Genomic DNA, 18,810 nt, shown 5'->3' with positions numbered 1-18,810 from the left:
GTCAATGCAACCTTTAAAAAGCCCCGCTCATTTCCACTTTAATATACATGATGATGACTTGCGTAGGCATGCATCTTACAGCATTCGTCAGCACGATTTTATCGTGGTTAATATTGCAATCTAATGCAAACGATGTTTTATAATCACAGGAAAGCGAGCGCAAGGCGTACAACCCGCGCAGTTTCTGCAAGGTCTACCAGATGGACCACCAGCCGCTGAATACGGGCGAGCAAAAGGATATGGCAGAGTTCTTCATCGACCTTGTGTCCAAGCTGGAAGAGATGACGCCGGAGCTCAAAAAGCTCGTGAAGACGCTCTTTTGTGGTGTGCTTAGCAACAACGTTGTGTCTTTGGTAAGTATATCTGTCTTCTCTCTTTCTCTCCCTCTCACTCACTCACTGTCATTGATAAATGGAACTTAGTAGCCTGCAGTTTATTTGGTATCGAAGTTAACTTGACACTTCTAAGATTTCGGATGATTATTAAGTATTTACGTGTTGTTTTCTCTGGGTGACTTGAAAACTAGTATGTGTATTGGTCACGCAGTGTTCCGTCATAACCAGCATTTATCAGTTTTACTCAAGGGTGTTTTATAACTTACTTGTTTACTTCTTCATAAATCCGAGTATAAAACACACTTCACAAAATTATAAAACATTCTTACAGGATTGTCCCCATGTATCGCGGACGCTGGAAGAGTTCTACACGGTTAGGTGTCAAGTGGCGGATATGCGAAACCTGCATCAGAGCTTGGATGAGGTTACCGTCAAGGATACGTTGGAAGGAGACAACTGTTACACTTGCTCGCAGTGCGCTGCTAAAGTGCGCGCCGAAAAGCGGTACGTAAACCATCTAAACAGATATCAAAATATTAGCACGAGCGAGGGCTATAAAAACAAAAATCCATCAATATATTGCTTTTTCGGACCTGTTTTGTTTTAACGTTGATTGATGATGATTTGTAAATACTAGAACTTTGGACAAGGTAAAGTGATTATCTGCGTAGGGCGACCTGTAGTAAAAAAGGAGGACGTTACAGCCGAATACCTAAGGGTTTGCGCCTGTGATGGGCACAGTTTGATAGGCATGTCATGGTTGGTAAACTTTTGCCGAGTCGTATTAACTTGAAACCTTTTTACCCTAGTGGTTGTACATACTGCATCAACTCTAACCAGCCCAGCACCATTCTAGCCTGCTATCTTTTGATACTCATGACTAGTTTTTTATTTAGTTTTTGGCCAGATATCCTTAATAAACTTGTTCACAAATTCATCGTCTGTCCTCTAGGGCGTGTTTCAAAAAGCTTCCTCGGATATTATGCTTCAACACGATGCGGTATACCTTCAACATGCTCACGATGCTCAAGGAGAAAGTGAACACGCACTTCTCGTTCCCGATGCGGCTGGACATGTCCGGTTATGTGGAGAAACACCTGATGCCTGCGCAGTATCAAGGTATGTACACTTTACAGCCAAAGTATGTTGAAATACCTCCTCCTTACATTGTATTTCTCAGTGGTGATGGTCTTGACTTCCCTTTTGTATCACTTTCTCTCGTACGATCTTTATTTATCAGTTTCTGTCGCCAGTGGTGTGGCGATGTTGAAGAACACGGGTCAATAAAAATGAGTTATTGTATGAATGTAGTCCTTTTTAGGCGAGGTTTGTCATCTCTTCTAGCCACTTCTCATCTTTGATGCCTTCTCCACACTTCCGCCCTATCGCACATAATTTCCTTTAGCGAAAGTAACTATTACCAACTTCATTCAAAGTGCTCGGTGATTTTAATATTAGACAAGTGTAAATACAAATATTATATGTATCTTTGAATAGATTCGAATGAAATAAATGTTATTATATTACAGAAGAAAAAAGGAAATTAGCGGAAGACAAGAAAGACCGCGAGAACAGTCCTAACAGCGAACCTGAAGAAACGTCGGACTCCGAGGAGCATTACGAGTAAGTTGTTCTTTATTTAATTCATGAGAAATATTCTACCGAAACCCGGACCGTCCAGAAACTGCCCCTATTACCGTAAGTTTCAATCTATCTTTGAAATTATTTCCATTCTAAACGTTTCACTGGTTTAGACGTAAAAAGGTGTCACTCAATAACTTTTTTATAATATAAGTGTGGATAGATTAGTATGGTTAAATATGAGCACAAGCAATGATCTTTCGGGTTACTTCAGCACGAATTCTTTTAGGAAATAATGGTTAAACACATCTTTCGCCCATCATCACATCGTTGACATCGTTGCAACAGCGGGAAAGTTGTGGATGAGGTTAGCGCAGGACCTGAAAAGGTGGTGCAAATGGAGCCAAGTAGTGGGATGATGCGGGCTTATTCATGATGATATCTTTCGTCCACCCAGGTACGAGCTAATAGGTGTTACGGTGCACACGGGTACAGCGGACGGCGGCCACTACTACTCGTTCATCCGGGACCGCGAGCACGAACACCACGACCGGTGGCTGCTGTTCAACGACGCCGAGGTCAAGCCGTTTGACCCCGCGCATATTGCGGCAGAGTGCTTCGGTGGAGAGATGACTGTGAGTGCTTTTCTGGTGCTGTTTCCAGTACACACCATCTAATTTTATTTTAAGTTATACTTGTCATTTTCTTATCCGCCAAAAAGGAAAGGAAGGGAAGTTCTAATCTAGCCGACGACATATAATTTTGGTACTATTTCAAAGAGAGGCGTAACCAGAACCGCAATTATCAGGGTTTTTGGATGGTGTTTGGAAGAGTATGGATAACGCCTTTATACCAAAAAATAATAATTTATAGGTACTTTTATTTTCCATTGCAGAGTAAAACATACGACTCCGTGACGGACAAGTTCATGGACTTTTCGTTCGAGAAGACGAACAGCGCGTACATGTTGTTCTACGAGTTGACGTCGCCGCGTGTGCAGAGGGGCTCCGATAGCGGGCAGATAGAGGAGCCACAGGTAACTTTTGTAATGATTTTTATTCTTAACATTCTTTTTGCATATTTTTCCTAGTGTATCCCACAAAATACGTAAAGGCTACTTTTCTCAGATGTTTGAACCGTAGGAAATGAGTGTCTAACAACGAGTTATTCGTTGCCCCGTGGGGTCAAGAACAGCTATTTAATTAAAAATGGCTGAACTTAATATCAGATGAATTAGTGTAATATTCAAGATTTCTTCTCGTGTTTGCAAAATATTCTGTTTTGCGTAAAACATTGCAACACCTGTCTTAATAATGATTATAATAATTGTAAAAACAACCACCACACCTCTCCTCTGACTACCTCAACTGGGAATATAGACGTGAGTTTATATTTTATCGTAAAAATATTAAAACATCCGCACCTGTGTAGTCATCGACAGCAGAAGAGAACACAAGCGCGGCGGTAGAGCGACGCAGCAGCGAGTCCTCCCCAGCCGTGCAGCTGCCACCGGACCTGCTCAAGTGGATCTGGGACGACAACATGCAGTTCCTACACGACAAGAACATATTCCAACACGCGTACTTCACGTGAGTACTTCAATAATACATAATATACAAAAATGAATCTGCCACCTAGGTTACGCTATTTACACAGATGCGATAAATAAGATAGGTCAGTAACTTAAAGCCACGTCACGTGGGATGCATAACCTACGCTCCCGATTTCTAATGTTATTCAACATATCGATACGCTAGTGTGGTTTAAATTAAAATTTTGATAAAAAATGTTTGATGACAGGTTCATGGGGCAGATGTGCAGTTCAGTGCCGCAATCCTTGCTAACTCTGCGTCCGGAGATCACGGAAGTGGCTGCCCGGCTGTCCACTTCATTCTTTATTGAAACTTTCATACACGCCAAAGAAAAGGTATGTTACAGTGTCGCAATACCTCGATTGCATTTCTATCCTTTTTTGTCTCTAAAAGCCTATAGCATTCTGGCTAATGGATTTTACTTTCCGATAAACTTTTTGCGATCTGAAGGCTATCGGAACTTTGAGGGCTCATACTTATGAAAATGTGTATGTATTCCGTAGCCAACAATGGTGTCATGGGTGGAGCTGGTGACGAAGCAGTTCAACGCGTCGGCGGCGGCGTCCGAATGGTTCCTGGGACACATGGCCGACGACACGTGGTGGCCCATGCAGGTGCTCATCAAGTGCCCCAACCAGATGGTGCGACAGATGTTCCAGCGGCTCTGCATGCATGTTATCCAGAGGCTTAGGTGAGTTCCTATTTTATTTTATTATAATAGACATAAAAAAGATATATTATTATTTATTATATATAAGCTGTATACTTAAATAAGCGCAAAATATATAATTATCTCTCGTCTCTTTCGCTCTAGGCGATGTACTCTCTCTCTCTCTGTCCTGCTGTTATTATAATCATGTTAGGTTTTTTATGACATACCCTGCAGACCATGACACTGCTGGGGACCTGTCGCTCTTGTTGTCTCTTTTCCAGCAGCACTAGTCCATGAAAAAAAAATCTAATAAAAAGTCCTTTATGATTTTGACATTATGTGTGTTGTTTGTTTCAGATCTAGTCATTGTGCCTTATACCTGCAAGGTATGGAGGAGGGAAGCGAGGATAACAGCAAGCTGGGCGAGGCGAGTTGTGTTACTAGGTTTATAAGGATGTTGTTATCACTGGTAAGTTTTATGTTTTTGTTCCTTATTTTTTAGGCATTCAAGTTGCATATATATCACACTGTCAACGAACCCATTTCCCGAAAGTTACCTCAGTTACCAAGTTTAATAAATCTGTTTACGTTAATGAACCCTCCCAATTCTCCTGTACAATAAACATATAACGCGACAAATAAATCCTATTGGTCCATTTAACGCGTCGCGCGATTTGTATTTGACGACGGTTATCGCCTTACTTACGCCTTCCTTATGGATCTTTTTACAAAACACCTCGTTTTACACAAACATTAAACATTGACGTTATCATACACGCGCATCTGTGTTTGTAACGTCTGACGCCATACTATTGAAGACTAAAACCTAGATCAGCAGCTGATGGGGAGCGGAGAGTTGCCGTTCAATACGTAGTATTATTCCTTGTTCTTTGCTTACGGTGCTCTTGTAGAACATATATTTGTCATGATACGTATCTTTGCCAATAGATGGAAAACGGCGCGCGGTCACATCTGAGGCACTTGACGGAGTACTTCAGTTTGTTATACGAGTTCAGCAAGATGGGCGAGGAGGAGGGGCGGTTCATGCTGAGAATCAATGCCATAGCCAGTATGGTTAGCTTCTACCTCGGGCATAATTCTAATTCGGTAAGATTGTTTCCTATTTAATATTTTTAGTACTCTACACGTCTATGAACTGTTTGAGAGGACTACACGTCGAAACGAAAGGGTTACACGTCGAGTTTCAGACAGATCCACAGCAAATATGTTATGTTATGGCGGCATTAAGAGCAAGCTTTCTATCAAGAAACTTATAAGCGCGTGTATGGTTTGTTAGGTGGAATCACCAACAGAGGAAGCGAGTGGTAGCGGCGGGAGCAGCGGCAACACAGAGAGCGCGGGTGACAAGCTACGACCCGGGGCTCTGGACAAGATGGTGGCGCTAGTGGCCGGATTAGTAGAGCGGTCCCGTGACGCCAGTGGACACTTAGCACTGTCGACGGCTGATGCCAGGGCGCTGCTGCATGCTAAGGTAAGATTATATAAACTCAAAGTTTACTAGGCAATAATAAATGAGTTGTCTCTAAAGGTTTCTATAACCTCTTGTGGCCTAGATTTCCAGACGCAATAGTTAAACAATAGGGTTTGGATTTCAAAAGCACCTGCTGGCTGGCTATGGACCACTAATTTTGGATTTGGGTTCCATTTCCGGTTGGATCAGCGAAGCCTGAGGCAAGTAGTGGGATATGTGTGTCTTTGGTATGGTAGTGGCATCTAGACTTATGGATGGTCCATTATGCGTCAGACTACTTTTTAATTCCAAAAGTAAATGATCTGTACCGTACGTATAATAACACTAGTTTCCTTCCTCCAGGGTTTCCCGTTCATCTACCAGCAGACGCGCGACTGTCTGAACCTGCAACAGACGCGGGCGTTGGTGTTCGCGCTGTGTCGCTGGAACGAGCCGCTCGCGCAGAAAATCGTCTCCATGATCTTCCAGGCCATTGCTAAGCATTCAGAGGTGTGTTTATAACTCTTAGTTATAATTTCATTATTTCAGACGAACTACGTAGTATCTCGGTATCTACGACGTGCTAGCAAACAATTACAGGACCCGTTTCCCGGGAAATCCTCGAAAAAAGCGAAACCTTAATTGTGAAATTATTGACTGACCGCAATAACCTTGGTTATAAGGGTTATTGAGTGATTGAGTTTATCTTAACAAACTTTCCCCTTGCCACCAGACATGCGGTCCCTTCTTCAAGCTGCTCACCCTGTTAGTGGAAGGCAGCGGGTGCGGCGCGGGCGCGGCAGGTGGTCTCCCCTGCTTCACACAACTCGTGCTGGCGCGGCTGTGGGACGTGGCCGACGTGTGTCCACACGCGGCCCTCGAGTGGCTCGCTCTCCAGGTGAGACTCGCATTATATATCTACGTGAAGTTAATGCCTACATAAAAAAAACTCCTCTACTGGAGTGAAAACAGAGCATACTTTATTGGTGTTATAACAATTAAAGGCACACACCGCACACACACACACAGCACCTGAATCTTACGGAGCGTTGATATTTACGACTTGCTATGAGTTGTCTACAACCAAGTTAGTGGATGCAGTTTTATAGAAATTAGTACAAAGCAAAAAATTCTGCCTAATGCTCTGTCTCCATCTGGCAATAAGACAATCCTGTGGTATGGGTGATTTTTATTGAAACGTGTAATTTAACAGGTGCCGCGCAACAAAGCTGCGCACGCGTGGGCCCTGCGGACAGCGGACCGCTGGGTGGAGCAGCAGCTGCTGGCAGCCGGGGCAGCCCGCGTGCGGGCCGCGGCCGCGCTGCTGCTAGTGGCGCTGGTGCCCTCGCAGCACTTCCGCGCCGGGTACGCACGTGCGCGCCCGCAGCCGCAGCCGCACCACCTCGCCAAACTGCCTGACACTGCGCATCACACGTTGCACCAGGTACACTTACTATAACGGAATAATACCCGCACAAGATTGTCCTGTTCCGCTTTGGATCTTTCTTCAAAAAGCCATTCTGTTGTTGTCACTGTATCACTGACACTTGTATAAGTTAAAAAACAAAAACAATTTGAGAAGGCTCAGTCTATTTTATTTTCCTGCATTTACCTTCATATCTCGACTTCTGAAGATAACTTCAATTCTCTCAGAACCTTTATTGACCTTGGCTTATGAATGTGTTCCATAAACATTGGTACTTATACACGTATAATTCTAACATAACACGTGATATATCCCAGGTGTACACGATGCTACTGGGAAAGTTGAAGGTGGCGCGCAAGTACACGGACATAGCGGTGCACGGGACCATGAAGCTGACTGCATACTTCGGAGTCATGTCCTACTGCGTCGTCAGCCGGGTCGAGAAGCTTATGGTGAGTTAGTTATAACCATTTTTTAGCCCTGGAATGTTCTGTATATCCCTGACAACTAGTGTATGTCACAGAAGATTTACACACAGTAGGACTAGCAGCAGAGACTAATAATCCTTACTAGTTCGACACTCGAACTATTGAGAACGAACGCTTGAAATCAGGGATGCGAATGACACCCAATACCAGATTTTTTTTATTCCTTTCGCTCATAGAACTCACGTTCGACATCCCCATAATCCGTAGGCCATACCAGAAGTCATCAAAAGATAACTTCCAGAAGACAATATAATAACCACCGAACTGTTTTTTTCAAAATCACCTCTTTTTCTTAGTTCGGCCAATACTTCAACGATCTGTGGGAGCTGTACCACCCGACGATATCGGAGCCGTCAGTAGCGGTTCACCCCAACAAGCAAGCGCTGCTCACCTTCTGGCACGCCGTGTCCGTGGACTGTGTCGAGAACGTGCAGCTAGCAGTAGCTAACCAACGGCTGACTAAGCATATCGCATTCAATTACATACTGTAAGTAGCTGTTCATCGCCTTATTGTAAACATTTCGTAAGCGCCTTTAAAATCAGGTTCTGGGGGTTGAAAGTAATAAGGCATAATCTCCATATTTGAGGTTTTGTCGAAGAAAATCAGATCAGCAAGATGATAATATTTTGTCACGGTCATATTATCATTCTGACGATAGATGACGTTTTGTCAATTAGTGCTAACATGTCAACCCAAAAGTCATGTCGTTCTGGCAAAACACCACAACGTGACAAATTGTTGATGAAGCCAAGCCATATGGCCTTTTTAACCCCTTATCCGGGGGCATATCGGGGGGTTATATCGAAGCAATTCATCATTTGACATTTGTTGACATTGACTATTGTCTAAGCATACCCTTCACATTTCCCCTACAGAGCGGACCACGAAGACGGCGAGGTGGTGGCGTACAACCGCGCGATGCTGCCGCCGTACTACGCGCTGCTGCGGCTGTGCTGCCGGCGATCCGCGGCCTTCGCCAGGCAGCTGGCCATGCACCAGAACATACACTGGGCCTTCAGGAATATAGCCCCACACGCGCACCTCTACCCTGCCGCCGCTGATGAGTTACTCAAGTTAGTACTTTACATCTTCTGTTGTTAGGTCGATGTCTCCGAACTCGCCAATCTGTGTTCAAAGTTATTAAGTCACCCAAAGCCCTTGGAAATAGGCGTCACAATCATATTCCAATTGTTTCTATTGCTCTTAGAAATTAGAATGAGTTTCTATCTCCAATATTATAATGTTCAAGAAACACTTCTCCCTCTTGATTTATTTTTTATTTGGGAGACCAACAGCTCTCAACAAGAATTACTTAAAAACTAAGCCAATGATAGGTTTCCATCAAAACAGATTAAAATACTTAATTAGGACATGCACAAATGCCTAACACAGATTGATGATTGGACAATTCTTGCATATCTCCGTCCGTCTCCTGTCTTCTTCGCGTCGGTGGGAGCCCACTCTTATTGCTGACACCTCTTTACTGTGCCGTAGACTGGCGCGTATCCTGGCATCGCGCGGTGGCGGCTCGAGCAGCTCGGGCGGCGGCACGACGGGCAGCAGCACGGCCACCGCCAGCGCCGACGCCTCCGACGGCAGGGAGGCGGCTGCCTTCCGGCGGAGTACGCTCTCCGCGTACTTACAGGGTACTTACATACATACACGCTTGTAGCCACTGCTCGCCAGCTATATTTAAGTCGAGGCTATTCGTTGAACCGGGCACAATTCCTGGAAACCACGTGATATCAATTATTTATGATCCAAACATGAATTCAAACTCATAAAGTCGAATTCAGTGGTTTAGAGCCCGAACTGGGATTCGAATCCGTGAAACTACAATGTAAGTCACGCTTTTTCCAAAAAGGGCTACCAGGGATTACAAGGTACTTGTTAGCCCACCTATACTGTTTTGAATAAATTCATCGTGTCTTATTAAGTGTCCAATCTTGCCGCTTCTGTCCTCAATAACTCTCAATATTTGCTTTTTCCCTTACTCTTACTAGCACATCATAGAAGGGAAGCTACAAGGAAAGAGAGTAAAGGGAAGAACAGGAAGTGAATGAATTTGCCTTTGATAGACAAGAATGGAGAATGCTACACTAACATGAGCGTGGCTCTTAAATTAGTAATGATGTTATCCCATATCCAGACTTTTTGTATCGCTTCTGTCAATGTGGAACACGTCTATATAGCTCTTCACTCGTCGTACACAATGCTCCACAAGCAACTATCCGATAACGGACTGTGTTTACCTACTTCTCCCTTCCTGCCGTTCACATCCCTTATAACTTTAGCGATATTCGTTATAACTTTACTTTCGTTATGTTGGCGGTATGAAAACCGTATTTATAAATGTTTTCTTTTTTATTGTATTTTCAGGTTTAAACGGCCGGACGTGTTGGACGACGTTAATATCAGCATTCTGCACGTTAGTGGAGAATGAAGACGACAGGCTGTATGTTGTTTATAACGGAGGGTTGCAGATGACCTTTGAGGTAAATTCAGAAAGTCTTTAGAATAGCATTTCATTTTGACTGAATTTAAATATTTCTAAAACTTTGAATAATAGATGATAGGTCCAAAGTAAATATAGTAAAACTAGCTAAACAAAAATCCAAGTGACAACGTAGGAAAACGTCGGCGGTTATATTTGATTTACAAGTAATTAGTCTCGTGTGTATTTGCGTGCGTACGTGCATGTGAGTGCGGGCGTGTTTGTGTATCGCGGGGGTGGCGCTAACTAGTAAGGGTGCATGCCTGCAGGCGCTGCACAGCCTGCACGCCGTGTACGTGGAGGGCGGCGGCGGCGGCGCGGGCGTGCGCGGCGAGCTGGCGGCGGCGCTGCGCTGGGCGCGCGCGCTGTGCCGCACGCTGCGCACGCGCCGCGACCCCAAGGAGGCGCGCGCGCTGCTGCTGGCCTGCAAGGACTGGCCCGAGTGCGCGCGCCGCCTGCTCACCGTGCTCAACCTGCAGCGCCACGCGCACACCTGTCTGCATGCGCTCGGTGACTACACAACTCTCTTATTGCCTATCCTACCCTCCAAAGACGGGCCTGATGCGCGCGTCCGTTGTCTTAGCGAATCAATATAAACAACAGTTTTATTTCGTAACAACTTTTGCCACATATATCTTTTCTATCGCACGATTGGTCAAGTAAGACGTATGTCAAGCGTGAGTGTCCCGCACACAGGAGTGCTCCGCGAGCTGGTGCTCATCGGCGGCGGCGCGGCGCTGGGCGCGCTGGTGCCGCTGGCGGCGGGCGCGCACTGCGCGGCGCGCGGGGCCCGCGGGGCGCGGGGCGCGGCGCGCGCGCGCGCCCGCCTGCACGCCTGCGCGCCGCGCGCGCCCGCGCCGCCGCCCGCGCCCGCGCCGCCCGCGCCGCCGCTCGCGCCCGTCTACAGGCCCTACCACAAGTTCATAGGTGAGGCAGCTTTGTCTACGCTATCATATCTTCAGATCTTCCTGAAGCTAACATATGAGAACGATTGCTCTTGTCACTACGATTCCTCACTGACGATAGTACTGGGGACCACACAGTCACATCGAAGCGATTCATCTAAAAAAGGTAATATTGCAATTTGACATTTGCGCATATAAAAGTAAGTGCACAATGCAAATTAAACACTATAACAAATGTCAAAGAATTTTCGATTGTGTGGCCGCTTTGACGACGCACAACTAGTGGTGGAAATAGTGAACGCAAAAATACTTGCACCATCTGAGCGCTATTATGGCATTGATTTATTTTGGTATCGCTATGTAACTCTAAGTCACGTTCAGTGACTTAGTGGTACGTGATGACTTGCTGGAGTCAATGTATTTTTTTCTACATTCCCTAGAGACACTTTAATTTTTTATTCCACGCGACCATGACAACGGGAGATGAATACATTGATGACGGTTTTACGTATATGAGTGCGTCTTCGATCGCAACGCGTACGCATATACAAACGCTTTGTAAAACCCGTATATGTCTCGTCAGACACGTGTTGCCGCGTGGCGCGTAGCCAGCGCTGCATGTCGGAGCAGCTAGTGCTGCTGTCAGCGCTGTGTGCCCTGGAGGCCGTGCCGCTGCGGTTCAACTACTTCGCCACCTTCTGGAGAGACGTCGCCGACTCCCCGGTATGTATGCTCCATCATCATCATCATCAGCCGTATGACGCCCACTGCTGGGCATAGGCCTCCCCCAAGGATCTCCACGACGATCGGTCCTGCGCTGCCCGCATCCAGCATGCTCCAGTCCGTGATAATCCGTGATAGTCCTGTGCGAAGAACATGTGACCTACATCGTAGCGTCACGGGTTCGAACCTGGGCTCGGGGTCTTTTTTCTTTCTTCAATGGCTTCAAACCACTAAATAGGGTAGTGTCCAACTAGTCAAATTAGTTACTTTTTACTAAACGTCTTTACACGAAATCACTATGGTATTTGCTTTTGTATGAAAAAGCAACCTGGGACATCATAGAAAAACGTGACAAAATGTCGCACTTATTATTATTTATTTTATTAAAATTCATAAATATGTTAAATAGAAAAAAAAAAGTTTTTTGTCACCTTTACATTGTATGTATTTAGTGATCAGAATTTCATGATTTATCTTTGACCTAGGAAACTAGGTGGAGGAGCTCGGTGGCGCAGCGGTAAACGCGCTCGGTCTGCGATTGTTGAAGTTAAGCAACTTTCGCAAAGGCCGGTCATAGGATGGGTGACCACAAAAAAAGTTTTCATCTCGAGCTCCTCCGTGCTTCGGAAGGCACGTTAAGCCGTTGGTCCCGGCTGCATTAGCAGTCGTTAATAACCATCAATCCGCACTGGGCCCGCGTGATGGTTTAAGGCCCGATCTCCCTATCCATCCATAGGGAAGGCCCGTGCCCCAGCAGTGGGGACGTTAATGGGCTAATGATGATGATGAGACTAGGTACCCAATTCTACTTTATGAGTTTGAATTCATATTTGGATCATAGATAATTGGTATTACGTGATATTACGCTTTTCGCTGTCGGCTCACTTGAGTCGATTAATTGTTTCAAATATAATCCTCTCAACCGATGCCCTGAACCGAGGTTCGCGCCAATCTCATCCTTCAGCCCTGTTGTCTAAAATTTTGTACCAGGTGACACCCCTCAGCCTTTTTCCGGCGAAGCAGTTATTGCCATTTGCAAATCTACAATAAATCACGGGACATGACTCTCTCCCCAACAAACTTGCACCGTAATCTTGTTTTATTTTTAATTAGGGATTTATGTTTTCGCAGGCGGACTCGAAGCTAGAAGAGATGCTGCTAGAGTGCAGCGTGTTGACGGAGTACATAGACGCTGTATTACTGGACGAGCGGGAGTCGTTGGAGGACCCCGCCATTTACGCCTTCATGCAGCATTACTATCCTAAGGTGAGTGTTGGAGAATGTTTACCACATCACAATGCATAATATTTAGATGACTCATTGACACCAAGAAGAGCTTACGTGGAACAGAAGGCGAACGTCGTGTCTTATAAAGAGGTGCAGGAATTGGTCTTTGATAGAATGGAGAATGCTACACCGACAAGAGCGTGGCTCTTACATTAGTGATGTGATGGCTCATTGGGTACCTCGTGTGTATAGGGGTCGTGGTTGACCTTGTCGGTTACCGGAGAACTGACCGGCTAAGACCTTTTCCCAGCAATGTTCTTCTTCTCGTGTGTTGGGAAGTCAATGTACGACCTAACAATCCTCATATCTGGGTTACTATTGAGCCGCTAAAGGCCCCTGATATGAAGCATGTAACGACTACACACTTAAGTAAATAGTAACCGCGAGAGACGCTTTAACGTGTCATCCGACGCACAGATCATCATATTTTTGAGACAATCGGGTGATCAATCCGCAAGGCCATAACCAAAATCGGGCTCACAAAGTGATTTTTGCAGGATTCGAGACCTCCTGATTGTGAGCACGAAGCTCAACCATCGACCACAGATGCCGTTCAGCAATGGAATCATACAGGAGCAACTGTAGTTGCTACACATTTTATGTTTATATTTCCCAGTTGGGCACGAGTACAAACGCGGCAGGCGCGGGCGCGGGCGCCGCGTCCGCGGCAGGCGCGCTGGAGGCAGTGGCGGAGGAAGTATGCGGGGCGGCGTCGCGGGCGCCGTTAACGGCCTTGCTGGGGCCGGTGCGGGCGCTGCTGGTGCTGGCGCGGCCGCGGGTGGCGCCTACCGCTGCTAAACACATGCAGCGCATCGCCACCACTATACAGCAGCGCCTGCAGCACAGGACTGGTATGTTTGTTTTTCATGTTGTTTTAGGAGTTGGCGTAGACGTATAGGGGTTTTTTTGATAGGGCTTTGACAATATATTTACAGCCGGCCGGTGCTCTTGGTGTGCCTGACATGATCATCAGATTCTGCCTAATAATAAACGTGCAATAACCAAACCCGTGGACGAGTTTTCTGCAGTTTATTATCCGATATGATCAAAATAAGGCCCAAACATACTGTCTTCTTGGATAAAAATATCTATTCATATTCTTGTGCATAAATTCTTTCATGGCGACCGCAGTGTAAACTCGAAGATGTGCGTAGATTTAGAAAGGAATACAAAACATAAATTCGCGGTCAACAGAGGAAGATACGTCCGAACCTGAGACACCAGCGGAGCCGCCCCCGGAGGCGCCGCGGTGTCACACGCCGGAGGGCAGTTCTGCAGACGAGCAGGCGGACGAGTTAGCGGACGAGGACTCGCCCGACGAGGCGCCGCGACCGCCGCGGCCGCACGACACACGCGCCCTGCTCACCCAAGCTGTGCAAGAACTAGCCACCCTCGCCACGAAAGACGCGCCCGAAACCAGCTAAGGTATTAACGAACTTTGGAAGGTGAACTGACGGTGTCGACTGAGTGAACACTCCAGAAAGGCTGAACACAATTAGGTTGTAAGGTAGGTGGGACAGTGCAGTGAAAAGCGGAAAGGAGATTCCATCACATACGTTACGGGCGAAGCATGTTCAATAGTGATCTAACTGATATTTTCGAATACGAACGGTTTTCAATTCCAGAACAAGTGATTTGGCTGTTAGCAACTTTTGTAGTATAAAGTGACATGGATAATAATTGAGAATGGATTGAAGGAATTGACTCAATTTGACTCATCGATAAAAATGGGATTTACATATTTGTGAGTACACTGTAAGATTGTCGAGTACAACTTCATCACTTCTTGACTCTTTTATCTGTGGCGTCCATAAATAATAAACATTTCTTTTCCTTCTTTAATATTTCTTCTTAAAAAATTCAGCGACCTTTATAATCTGGTGGATCTTTGCCATTCATGCTTGGCCCGTAATACGCTTTAATTAATGAAAAGTTATTGACGAAGTGCAAACTAATATGATAAAGGTTACAAAACCTTTCGCGGAATATTATGTAAGTCTATTGTATAAATATAGATTCGTGGTTGTTGTAATTCTGTTCGTACGGCAGTGGTATATCTGTGGGTTCTTGATGAATATTAATTTGTATCTAAATTGTTCTTGGAGGTTGATTTATTGATTGCTAGGAAAACAAAAGTGCGTAGCTTACTCGACTTACTTGTGAAGTAGCAAGGTCTAGGAATACTCTTTGCGACACTTAGGAAGTAAAGTTGCTGGTTACCCCTCTTCACTTTGTGTTTGTGTGACACACCCCGGACACTTCATACAAACAAACCTCGTTTTACACAGACACTACACATTGACATTATCGTGCACGCGCATCTGTGTGTGTGTGACGTTTGACACCATACGATTCAAGTCTAAAGTATGTTCGGGGGGGGGGGGGGGTGAGGTAAACCTAGCTCAGTCGCAATAAGCAGTATTATTCCTTATTCTATGCTTCAGGCAAAGCCTTGTCGCCTAGCGACGTTATTCATGTTCCAGTTAGATGCCTGGAATAACCATACTGCCTAAAGGCCTGGGCAGTTGTACTATTTGTGTTAATTCGCGTAGAACAACGTGCAGCTACTTTTTTCTGTCTGGTTCTAACAGACCCAATTACGTCAAACAGTTTAATTTTCCAATTTGATTCTATGGCAAGAGTATTCCATTATCTTGATACATCAGCGGTAATTTAGCAGAACTAGCGATAGTTTCGCACCAACGCTGCGACCGAGCATTCCACAATCTGATTAACATCTGTACAGGGCGAAAGATGATCACTAACATTTTGGGCTGATCATCATAGGTATAATGGCACATGGCTTCGTTACTTTATTTTGTCATACAAAAACTCAAAATGGTAGCTTGTTAAAACTAATATTTTTACTACGGACGCACAAGACGGCCAGACCACCAGGTCGTCCACGCTGCATGAGGCCTGGCAGTGGTATTTCTGTCTTAAAGCCTAATGCCTCACAGCGCCTGATTCACCACTTGCTGATAAGTGTATGTTAGCCTATCCAAAACTTATCCCGCTTATGGTAGCACTGCTATCAGACGCTTATCCGGCAGATAGGCTATCAGGCAGTTTTATCAGCAAGGTAGACTTCTTAGAGCCCAATTCGTTACTGATCATTTTCATAACTGGCAAGGAGTGGGTATGTAAACTGTACTATAGCTCTACCCCTTCGGGGATATACTCGTCATGCTATGTTTTTTATCTTCATATATAACACACGCTACTACAACAACGAATTAATGTGGTTTTACTACTTGATTCTTCAGTCTTTGTGTTTCTATTCAATGGTTCTTTGGAGCGATATTAATTTGACTTGAAAGCTAGGATCAGGTTGACATCAATAGTAATCAAAAAGAACTTCATACTTTGGCTTTGATCGTGATGAAAGTTATTAATGATAAGTAGGTAAATAACAAGTCACACAAACACAAAATGGGTTCGAGTTATATGTCCAAAAATGAGAGAAGACACTTAGATTCTCTTTAAAAAACCGCCTTAAAATTATAAGCAGACGAAAATCAGACGTTGCTTCGTATGTGTCTGTTCTATAAAATTAGGAGTTTTACGAAAATTCCGCTACTAGTTGGCGCCACTTCGGTAAGAAGTCTCCCATCTCAACCATATGCGCTATCAAAACGTGACGTTATTTTAGAAAACCCTCATTGATCATCCCATCAAGCTTAGGTTTCATTAGTGAAACATAATTCAAAAATATCGCTTTAAAATAACCGTTGAATTGTTAATATATATTGTTCCATTTCACTGGCAGCTACGCGAGAATATATCGATGTTGTGTGTTTAAATGTTACTGCACTTTCATGTACCAATGCGTCGACATTACCCCTAACTCCTTGATAGATTTATCTTCAACCTCTAAGTGTGCAAATTCTAAATCTTCTATAAATGATTCAATATTTATTATCGTAATGAATCTCTTTTCATCTTCATCTTGCGATGGATGTACCTCTGACTACCCCAATTGGGGATATAGTTGTGAGCTTATGTTATGTTATCTCTTTACATTTTAATATAAATTCAAAAAAATATTTATTTGGTAAAAGCTGATTATTTTAACGTGTTTGTCGCAGTAGAAATATGTATTTTGCTTCAATAGAAAAACTTAAGTTTCGGCTGTGACAGTTTTTAGATTAGAATATTTGTAAATTGATGTGAAAAATATCACATCATTTTCTTATTATTACTTATAGAGAGTTATCATCTACATTCACTAACTACTGTCATAGAAGTTTTATATTTAAACCAAAAGACTTCGTGTATTTCATAATTGTAATTTTAGACCCTATCAATCATTTTTCGTTACATTTCGGAGTATTTTTTATCGGAGCAAAAACTAGTCAAAAAATGAATATTGCTTATAATATTTCACTTCGATTGTCGAAAGTAAAAGTATAATATTATCTATAACTACCGTCCAAGGCTTGTACTTTTCATTTGCACAAAGATTGCATATTTTATTATTAGGCCAGTAGAATTAGAACATGGTTTTGTAAAAAATATTCCTGTTTTTACTTATATACAATATCGTTTTGCAATCTTCCATAGAACGTTTTTTACATCTTATTCTATTTATCTAGTGCATATGTACTAAACATCTGTATTACATAACTCTAAGTTTAAGCTCAATTAATTGAAGTTTAATGTCGTTGTTGCGTAATGTTTCACGTTTACTTACTACTTAGACTAATCGTACGTATACCGAAATAACTTTCCGTTGATTTCAAGTGTTACAACGAAAAGTTGTTTAGGTGAACATTAAAGACAATCTCATTATTCACTGCCCAAATGAGACACCGATAATGCGTAGGACGTATATTCGTCACGACTAGAGTTTATTGTCGTCTATGTATATAAGAACTTACACGCAGTTTTTTAGACAAGGAAACATTTTATATCTTTATAGTGTCACGTTTACGCTAACGCTACATCATCCATCACAAGTCGGGCGGTAAATGTTGCATGATATCCACAAATAGATTGTAAATTGAAAATATGTAATATGTATTTGTCCACATTTTGTAGCTGTCTATCTATAGTCGCATGTGAATCCCCTCTCGAGAATAAGAAGCAATAATTGTAATCGAAATACGAATTATTACCTAAATAGCATCTTAATTTTCATTACACATTTTGTATTTTATTCAATATATGTATAATTGTTAATAATTGACACACTCGATAGTAAATTGTGTTTAAACTTTGTTACGATGAGAAGACAGTCACCGGTCAGTTTTGTAAAAGGGTTATGATGATGTAATGTGGTGCTATCAATTTGATGCGAGTGACTGGTAATAAAGACAAAATGTATATTTAATTTTGTCCTGTTTTTAGAGCTTATTAATATATATACCTTAATATAACTATGCTGTAATTATCTTTTATTAATTTTAAGATTATATCTTATCTTAGTTTCCAATGAAATGTGGCGTACTGTAAGCGTTTTATTGGTACTGCGTCAATGGACCCCCATTTCGTGTATGGCTTGTATGATAAAATGTTTGTGTACTATATAATACATCCCTCACGTTACTGAAACTGGAGTTTCAGCCGAATTTAAATGTGTTATTGAATTTTTAATTTGTGAAATTGGTTAAAATACTGTAAATCGGACTGGAAAGCCAAAATAAACAGTATTTTATAAAAACAATGTGTCTTTTTATTTGGATCTGGTAGATTAGGATTTTGACAATAATACTTGGTGATACTCACATACTTTTATTTAGGTTTCAAGTGACCTATTTTACACCTAATTTCAGCAGGAAATTTATCAATAGCATGTTGAATACAATGGATACAGTATGTTTTTCCATAAAATACACTACAACTTTTATTGATAC

At 43.3% G+C, this 18,810-nt stretch overlaps 1 protein-coding gene across 1 annotated transcript in view; it reads left to right on the top strand.

The window, feature by feature from the left end:
- LOC126374978 (ubiquitin carboxyl-terminal hydrolase puf) overlaps window positions 1–18,620 on the top strand; it is a 35,702-nt gene extending 17,082 nt beyond the window's left edge. Inside the window, exons 31-56 of the mRNA XM_050021784.1 lie at window positions 150–353; window positions 667–839; window positions 1,288–1,454; window positions 1,865–1,958; window positions 2,374–2,551; window positions 2,812–2,952; window positions 3,348–3,505; window positions 3,717–3,843; window positions 4,012–4,199; window positions 4,518–4,629; window positions 5,109–5,267; window positions 5,458–5,652; window positions 5,995–6,141; window positions 6,365–6,529; window positions 6,845–7,075; window positions 7,375–7,509; window positions 7,842–8,032; window positions 8,422–8,619; window positions 9,041–9,192; window positions 9,926–10,041; window positions 10,310–10,550; window positions 10,737–10,967; window positions 11,529–11,668; window positions 12,800–12,934; window positions 13,572–13,806; window positions 14,150–18,620. Of these exons, the coding sequence (XP_049877741.1) occupies window positions 150–353; window positions 667–839; window positions 1,288–1,454; window positions 1,865–1,958; window positions 2,374–2,551; window positions 2,812–2,952; window positions 3,348–3,505; window positions 3,717–3,843; window positions 4,012–4,199; window positions 4,518–4,629; window positions 5,109–5,267; window positions 5,458–5,652; window positions 5,995–6,141; window positions 6,365–6,529; window positions 6,845–7,075; window positions 7,375–7,509; window positions 7,842–8,032; window positions 8,422–8,619; window positions 9,041–9,192; window positions 9,926–10,041; window positions 10,310–10,550; window positions 10,737–10,967; window positions 11,529–11,668; window positions 12,800–12,934; window positions 13,572–13,806; window positions 14,150–14,379 (4,443 nt within the window). The 3' untranslated portion in view covers window positions 14,380–18,620. The remainder of the gene's footprint in view (window positions 1–149; window positions 354–666; window positions 840–1,287; window positions 1,455–1,864; window positions 1,959–2,373; window positions 2,552–2,811; window positions 2,953–3,347; window positions 3,506–3,716; window positions 3,844–4,011; window positions 4,200–4,517; window positions 4,630–5,108; window positions 5,268–5,457; window positions 5,653–5,994; window positions 6,142–6,364; window positions 6,530–6,844; window positions 7,076–7,374; window positions 7,510–7,841; window positions 8,033–8,421; window positions 8,620–9,040; window positions 9,193–9,925; window positions 10,042–10,309; window positions 10,551–10,736; window positions 10,968–11,528; window positions 11,669–12,799; window positions 12,935–13,571; window positions 13,807–14,149) is intronic.
- The last annotated feature ends 190 nt before the right edge of the window (window positions 18,621–18,810 follow it).

The sequence above is a fragment of the Pectinophora gossypiella genome, chromosome 18 (assembly GCF_024362695.1).
Source record: "Pectinophora gossypiella chromosome 18, ilPecGoss1.1, whole genome shotgun sequence".
Classification (NCBI taxonomy): domain Eukaryota; kingdom Metazoa; phylum Arthropoda; class Insecta; order Lepidoptera; family Gelechiidae; genus Pectinophora; species Pectinophora gossypiella.
Note: the sequence above shows the minus strand (reverse complement) of the source record. Positions and strands in the feature narration are given on the sequence as shown.